The 8,035-nt window shown below is 55.0% G+C and overlaps 1 protein-coding gene across 1 annotated transcript in view; it reads left to right on the plus strand.

Annotated features, from left to right (window-relative positions):
• Window positions 1–1,565: 1,565 nt before the first annotated feature.
• The window catches only part of Ppfia4 (PTPRF interacting protein alpha 4), a 33,829-nt gene continuing 27,359 nt past the window's right edge, over window positions 1,566–8,035 (plus strand). Inside the window, exons 1-7 of the mRNA XM_059280265.1 lie at window positions 1,566–2,332; window positions 5,606–5,707; window positions 5,989–6,153; window positions 6,442–6,516; window positions 6,739–6,828; window positions 7,369–7,560; window positions 7,865–8,019. Coding sequence (XP_059136248.1) covers window positions 2,099–2,332; window positions 5,606–5,707; window positions 5,989–6,153; window positions 6,442–6,516; window positions 6,739–6,828; window positions 7,369–7,560; window positions 7,865–8,019 — 1,013 coding nt within the window. The 5' untranslated portion in view covers window positions 1,566–2,098. The remainder of the gene's footprint in view (window positions 2,333–5,605; window positions 5,708–5,988; window positions 6,154–6,441; window positions 6,517–6,738; window positions 6,829–7,368; window positions 7,561–7,864; window positions 8,020–8,035) is intronic.

Raw genomic sequence — 8,035 nt, forward strand, 5'->3', positions numbered from 1 at the left:
GGTGGTGCAGAGAGAATGTGGATCTGCTGTTGATGTGTTTGGAGAGGGAAGATGGGGCCCTGGGACTTTCAGTCTCGCAGCCTGGGGCACTCAGGGTGAAGGGGCTCTGAAACACTGGGTGGGAGAAATTGCTGTTGTTAGCATCCCAGAGGGTAGCTTATGGGAGGGAGGGGCAGGCAGTCCATCTCCTGTGTTCCCAGCTGCTCTGGGGTGGGGAGGGAGCCTGGGCTGCCTGACCACAACTTTCCACCTTGGTTCAGCTGGCGGAAAGGGTCCCCAAGAGAAGAGTTCATGTCTATTTCTCCGTCTGGGAGGATGCGTGTGTGTGTGTGTGTGTGTGTGTGTGTGTGTGTGTGTGTGTGTGTGTGTGGTGCCGGCTTGAGCTGTGGCTCCTCTGGAAATGTCTATGAGCTCTGGGGTTTTCTAGCTGCTTCTCTGTCTCCTCCTCACTAGTCCCCCATTTTTGCCTATTTTGTTAGGACTCTATTTTCCCGTTGGACTCAGCTCTGCCAGAAGCCCGTGTCTCATCTCTCCCTCATACTGGATCTTGACCCTCCAAGCTGCCTATTTTTACCTGTTAAAAAGTGCATAGGCTGCCCCTATGTCTCTAGAAGGGGTAAGGCAGGAAGGACAGCGCCACTTATGTAGGTCTCCAGGGTACCCATCGTTGTGTCGGGACCTTTATGTGGTTTTGGAGTTCTCCTCCAGAGGGCCACCTGAAGACACTCCCTCTGAGAACTGATGAAGCCGGTGGCCTAACCCTGGCCAGGGGGGTTGAAAACTGATGGTAGGCCGAGAAATTCCCAGGTGTATCCCGACTTCCATATCCAGCCGTCCTTTGCTGTGACTGCTGGGTCCCTGGGCTGTGCATACGCTCATGAGGTGGCTGGTAGCACCAGCAGTGGGAAGTTACCTATACCAAAGGAGTGGATTCCTCTGACTAGGCCGCCTCACACAGGTCTCCCTCTGGAAACACCACTTTCATTCCCACCCCCATATAGACCTGGGGTTCTCTGTCATTCGGTCTCCAACAAAGAGGTGGAGGCTGTGAATCTACTAGGTTTGCACAAATTCTCCTTGGCAGACTTCAGAAGTGGGCAATGACAAGCCAGCCTCATCCCTGAATTATGGGCATCCTAGCAGGTCAGGGCTCTCTGCCTGCCCCAGTGCCCAGGCTGTGCCTCTCCAAGACTTCAGCCATATCATGGGAGTCCAGCCTCGGTGGGACTCCCATCCTCTAAGCCCTTTAACCCCTTCTGGAACCTGCCTTGGCTGGAATGTGAGAGAGAAGGCTATCGGGGTGTGTGTGGGGGGGCGTGCAGAGACCCCATTTCCTCTCCTCCCACCTTCAGGTCTCAGGAGGACTCTGGGCAGCCTGCCGGCTGCTCCCCTACCGCTGACTGAATCATTTCTATATTTGGCCAACAAGCCACGTGGGTGGGGAACCACTGCGGCTGCACTTCTGACAGCTGCAGGGGTGGGGGGCAGGGGCTGCAGGCACAGAGGCTAGGCAGGAGGCATGTGTACTCTTTGGGAAAACTAATGAGGTGCCACCAAGGTGAGTAAGCCCCGAGAGGGGGTATGTGCCAACATTCCCACTCTCTCCCACTCTGGTTCGGGGCCTGCCTCCTCTGCCCCTCCCCTGATGCCCTTCTCTCTTTAGCTGGTCCTCACAGCGCTCTCTTCTCCCACAGACCACACCGCCCTCCAGAAACCATGGGTGTTGCTAGACCCAGCTGGGATTCTGCCAAGCTCTGGTGCTCAGTCTAAGACAAGGGCTGCCTCCCAGCCCGGCTCGCCCAGCCTGTCATGGCCACACGCCGATGCCTCCCGCTTGTGTGGGGACACAGGGCACCCAGCCCCAGCCCTGAAAGGTTAAGCCAGGCCTTCTGGCTCCATTCCACAGGGACACTGCAGGCCCCAGGCTTCTTTCAGAGCAAGAGCAACTGATGCCATGGGAGAAGCCCCTACCCACCTGTCTACTTGCCTGGCACTGCTTGTTCTGAGACCCATGCCCTGGGTCCTTCTGCAGGTGCCAACCCTGTGAGTTCTCCCCATCCCCTGACCTGACGCTGAGAAGGCTCTGTCCATCCCCATCATGTGTGAGGTGATGCCCACAATCAATGAGGGGGACCCCCTGGGGCCTCCCCACGGAGCCGATGCCGACGCCAACTTTGAGCAGCTGATGGTGAACATGCTGGACGAGCGAGAGAAGTTGCTGGAGTCCCTTCGGGAGAGTCAGGAAACTTTGGTAGCCACACAGAGCCGGCTCCAGGATGCCCTTCACGAGCGAGACCAGCTCCAGCGCCACCTGAACTCTGCCCTTCCCCAGGTAAGGATACAGACTTTCCTTCCCCAGTTCCTTTGAATTCAACACCTTTGGGCCTTCAATTCCTCATCAGTTTGCATATCAGATAGTAGAGTCCACAGAGTGTTTTCATCTCCATGTCCCTACATAAACCCTTTCCCTTCCAAGTGCCACTGTCTAGATTGGCTTTACCCGGAGAAATGAATGCAGAAAGAAAATCCTGCCTTGACTGCCAACAGCAGGGGGCCCAGACTACCAGTAGGTGGCACCCTAGACTGGAAAGAACCCTCATTTCTAACCACGTCTCACCAGAGACCAGGAGTTTTCTGGAGCGGGAGGGAATCAAGGAGAGTAGAGAGGGGAGAAGCCTTAGAGACTATCTTTTCCGCTTTCCCTCCTACGCAGATGCAAACAAGACATGTTATCATCACACGGATAATTATAGGTCGAGCTGAACCTCGAAGCCAGGTGTCTTGCATCCCATTTCCTGGTCCTCAGCAACACCTCCAGTAGCTGAAACGTAGTCACCCTTTATTGTACACCTTCTGTGGGCCAGGCATTCTGCAGAGATTATCTCAGCCGAGTCTCACGACAAAGCTGGTGCTGTTAGCACTGTCACTGTGTTCTACCAATGATGAAACCGAAGCCTGGGGGGTCAGTCAGTTGCATATTGCTATGCAGGTAGTAAGTAGCAGTGGGAGGGTTGTGTGCCCCCGAACCCCCAAGACATTGTCTTGTTGTCTGTTTTATTTCCACTTCACCACATGGGCTCTGGAAATCTGAGTTGCCTCCTGCCTAGTACCCATTGGGTGGATATTCTGGGGATGGGGTGGGGTGGGGTGGGGATGCATAGAGGCTGGAGACAGGAACAGGAACATGAGTTCTCTTACAGCTTGTGAGAGAAGGTGTGGTCTGCCAGGTCACTAGGTCCAGGGAGGCTGGGGTTTGTCTGTCTGTACGTACAGTACTTATGGAGTCTACCTGGCCACTCTGCCCCCTCCACTTCTTCTCAGGACAGAGATGGGTTTGAATACATTGCACAGACCACCCTGAGCCAGTGGGGGTGCTGCTTGGATTAGGGGAGGCAGCCCCGAGACACCGGAGAACCTGAGCCTCAGCTGCAGGCCTTTTCTCCAAATTCAGGGAAAACCAGGCCTGGGCCTGGATTGCTGCGTTTCAACCTAGGAGCCCAGAGTCTTGTGATGGTTTATGTCTAAGAATATGGACCCTGGTAGAGAGGAGGGGTGGGCACGTGGGCCCCTCCTACCTGGCCCATTACAAGCCCTGGGCGATGTATGTACACAGGTTACATAGCAACTGGAGGAGAGCTGAAATTTGATTCTAGGTCTTCCCAACCTTGTACATTTGAAGATTCGGAAGGGGAGGAGTTATGTCTCACCCACAGTGATTGACAAGGATCTGATGGTCTTCAGGGAGGGATGCTTCCACTGCGGAGTCTGGAAAGCCCCTGAGGAGGCCGAACCCTGTTCAGATGGACTTTGGAAGTGGAGTGTGACCTCACCAGGGAGTGACAGAGGGCTGGGCTGTGTAAGGCGAGGGAGTCCTGCCCAGTGAAGGTGTGGTTCCTAGATGTTTTGTTGGTGTTTGGAAACAGTAAGTCACACAGGTGGCCTAGGTCTTAGGGTACACAGAAAAAAAGCCATGAGAGAAAAGTTTGAAAACTAGGAGGAGTTTGTACTCAACTTTGTGGACAGTATTGTCCTTTGGGGGATTCTCCTGACAGGAGGCTATCTGATGAGTCAGAGCTAGAAAGGGAGGGCACAGCATCCTAGGGTAGGGAAACAAGGTAGCTGCTCAGCTTGGGGCAGAGGACAGAGAGCATCATAGCCCATTAGGGATGGGATGGTATCATGAGGTGTGGGCATGCCTTCAAGTCCTTTCTCTAGGTGTGTGTGTGTGTGTGTGTGTGTGTGTGTGTGTGTGTGTGTGTGTGTAAGCCGAGGGGCAAAGCAGCATCAGGCTCAGGCCTCAGCTTCCAGATAATGAAATCTTTAACTTTCCTTCACTTTGGCTGTGGCCTTGATAGAAAGGTAGTAATCAAGGAATAGGGTGAGAAGTCCTCAGTTTCTCCTGCTCTGCTCTCTGGCCCCTTGGCCCTTCCTTCTGTTCCCTTTTGCCCGGTCTTCAGTGACAAGGGGATACTGCTTTGAGAATCCTTCCTGAGGTTCTGATTTCTTGGTGTTTAAAGGGGGCTGCAGAGGTGGGGTGGGGCCCAGCCTCTACAGCATGTTTAGACTCTGTGGCCACAGGGTGCAGCTGCTCATCTGAGAAGGTTGTTTTTTTTTTTTTTTTGGGGGGGGGGATGGTATGATGTCATCAAGTTAGTGGGATGTAATGGGCCTAGAACTCCAAGGCCAGACACGCTTCCCTAGTTGCTTGTCCTCCTAGAAGAGTGGGGGTTGGGAGAGTTTCCTCTAGGAAGGGACAGTTAGTATATGCCATCAGAGGCTGGACTGTAACCCTGGCTGGATTGAACAGGGCACCTAGAAGCCAGGGCTGACATCACAGGCCTGTAGACCCTTCTGCTCTCATGTAGGTGGCTCCATTTCTTTTACTGGCCACCTGCAGCCTGCAAAGTCCTGGGGAGGGGGGTAGGAGAAAGCTTCCTGGGAATCATGCCCCTGTGAGCTTTATTTATTTATTTATTTATTTATTTATTTATTTATTTATTTATTTTTTATTTTTTGGTTTTTTGAGACAAGATTTCTCTGTGTAGCCTTGCGCCTTTCCTGGAACTCACTCTGTAGCCCAGGCTGGCCTGGAACTCGCAGAGATCAGCCTGCCTCTGCCTCCCGAGTGCTGGGATTAAAGGCGTGCGCCACCACCGCCCCCCTGTGAGCTTTATAGCACCTTTCTTCTCTCTTCCTAACTCCCATCAGTTTCTGTGTGGGCCTCACTCCATCAGACATGCAATGGCACTGCCCTCCGTGATTCCAAAGGAGACGGCTCCTGAGTTGCTGGAGAATTGCAGAGACTGAGTGGGAGGGAGGGAGCGTGTAATCTGGTCACTGATGGCTGGAGGGGCAGGCCTTGCAGGGCAGACTTGGTGACTTAATCATTTCTGTGTGCAGTTCTCTTCCTTGGAATCCTAATTGCGGGGAGCTCACAGTAGCTGCAGGCTTCCTGCCCTGCCCTGCCACGGGGACAGGCTGGGATTTGAGGGAGGTGGGCAGATGAAAGCAAGAAGCGAATGAGAGAAGCCTACCATACTTTGGGTGTTCAGGGCACTGGGTTAGAGTCGAATCCCAAGCACTGTGGGGTTTTGGGGGCTTTCAGGAATTTGCCACGTTAACTCGGGAGCTCAGCATGTGTCGGGAACAGCTTCTGGAGCGGGAGGAAGAGATATCTGAGCTGAAAGCAGAGCGAAATAATACAAGGGTAAGTAAGGGGTGGCCTTGTGTGTGAGCGGGCAGCACCTTGGCTAGGTGGGTTCTGCCTCCCATCCTGGCGTCATGGGAAGGCTACCTAGTCCCCAGTACTGGGTTCTTATCTGTGGTTCCTGGTCACAGCAGGGTTGAGGTTCTGGGGAAGAGGCCAGGGCAGCTGAGCTGGGGTCCAGTGTGTTAATTGAGGACATTGCACTTTGTGGTTCTGTGGGGCCTGCCCTGTAGCCAGCCGTTGGGGCACATGCCCATGGTCCTTCCCCTGCTTCCTGCTAGCTGCTTCTGGAACATCTGGAATGCCTGGTATCCCGCCATGAGCGGTCATTGCGGATGACGGTCGTAAAGCGCCAGGCCCAGTCACCTTCGGGTGTCTCCAGCGAGGTGGAAGTGCTGAAGGCTCTCAAGTCGCTATTTGAGCACCACAAGGCGCTGGATGAGAAGGTACCCTCCTGCTCCACCCTTCTTCCAGTCTATCCAGGCCTCCCTGACTCGCCTGTGCGCCTTCCTGGGCTTTCTGCACCTGGTGTTAGGGAACACATCTTCCAGCTGCAGGGCTCCTCCTACCACTGGCCTACCTTCCAATCCCAGGAGGTTCTCTCCTGGGCCTTTGCCTCTCCACAGACCCTTCGCATTTTCCCGTGCCCAACAGCGGCAGACCAAGCCTATGCTGCCCCAGCCGGAGTTCTGTGGGGATAGCTTTCTTCCTCCATCTCTCCTTACCTTGGGCAGGTTCGAGAACGGCTCCGGGCAGCACTAGAGCGTGTTACCACCTTGGAGGAGCAGCTGGCAGGAGCTCACCAGCAGGTAAGCGGCCTGGCTGGGTCTGCACCGCAGCTCGGAGAAATCCAACTAGTTACCTTCCCTCTTTGTTTCGTGGTGTCCCTCATCAGGTTTCTGCCTGCTCTGGCTGGGGACTGCTAGCTGAAGCTAGGCCAGGCATATCTTTCCAGGAGGTGTGGAATGTGCAGGAAGTCTCTTTGACTTATTAGTTTTTTTGGGGTGGGGTGGGGGGGCTGTGTCTTATAGGTGTCTGCCCTGCAGCAGGGGGCAGGGGTTCGCGAAGGAGTGGCGGAAGAGGAAGGAACCATGGAGCTGGGACCAAAACGCATGTGGAAAGTGGGTAATGGGGAATTGTTTAGTCGAGGCCTGTATTCCCCAAGACAGGAATGGGAGGTTCTGCCTGCCTAGGTTCAGTAGAATATTGCCTGCGTTAGATTTAGGGCTCTCTGTGGTGTTCTCACTTCTCTTTCCCCTCCTCACTCCTTTGCAGAGTAACGTATAGGTTTTCAGTTTTGTGCTAATGCACGTGATGTGCATGCCCACACATCTTCCTCGTGTGTCAGCATCAGGCAGGGTTCCTTCTGTCTCTGAGCCTTTCTTCCCTTAATCTGTCCCTCTCTGGGTTACAAGAGGCGGAGCCAAAAGGAAAAACTAGAAACACGAGCTGACACTGGAGAGCAAGGGTATTTGTCCCTTGTCAGGGGTGAGGCACTAGGCTCAGTGGGAAGACAGCGTACCTGGACCTGAGCTCTGCTCTGGGGGCAGAGCTATGACCTGTGGGCATGTGTCCCTGCCTCCTAGCCTCCCGGGATAGGGCAGGGTGGGGTGTGGGATTCTCTGGCTCCGTGGCTGATGGTTGGCTCCCTGTCCCTGGAGGACGACACCGGCCGGGTGGAAGAGCTGCAAGGACTCCTGGAGAAGCAAAACTATGAGTTGAGCCAGGCCCGCGAGCGACTCGTCACCCTGAGCGCCACTGTGACGGAACTTGAGGAGGACCTGGGCACAGCCCGCCGAGACCTCATCAAGTCCGAGGAGCTGAGCGGCAAGCATCAGCGGGACCTCCGAGAGGTGGGTGAGGGCCCAGGCCTGCTCTCAGAAACTGCACCCTGCTGGGTACAGGTGTGGGCACGCTGGAGGGTGTGACCAGAGGGCCGGGCGGTAGCAGGGGGAGGGTTAGGCTGAACATTTGGCAAGGTCCAGGTGTGAGGACGAAGATGGACGGGCCAGGTCAAGGCCAGAAACTGCCAGGGCAAGCACAGATCACAGACCTTTCTGGGCTTTGGCAGCCAGGTGCTAGCTGGGGAGGTGCTGATAGGGAGGCGGGCAGGGAAAGGCTGGTGACCTTCCTTCTCGTACCCTCTGCTCTACCCAGGCTCTCGCTCAGAAGGAGGACATGGAAGAGCGAATCACCACCCTGGAGAAGCGCTACTTGGCTGCTCAGCGAGAAGCCACATCCATCCATGACCTCAATGACAAACTAGAGAATGAGCTGGCCAACAAGGAGTCCCTGCACCGCCAGGTAACTCTGTTAGATGGAGTGGGG

The sequence above is a fragment of the Peromyscus eremicus genome, chromosome 15 (genome assembly GCF_949786415.1).
Source record: "Peromyscus eremicus chromosome 15, PerEre_H2_v1, whole genome shotgun sequence".
Classification (NCBI taxonomy): Eukaryota; Metazoa; Chordata; class Mammalia; order Rodentia; family Cricetidae; genus Peromyscus; species Peromyscus eremicus.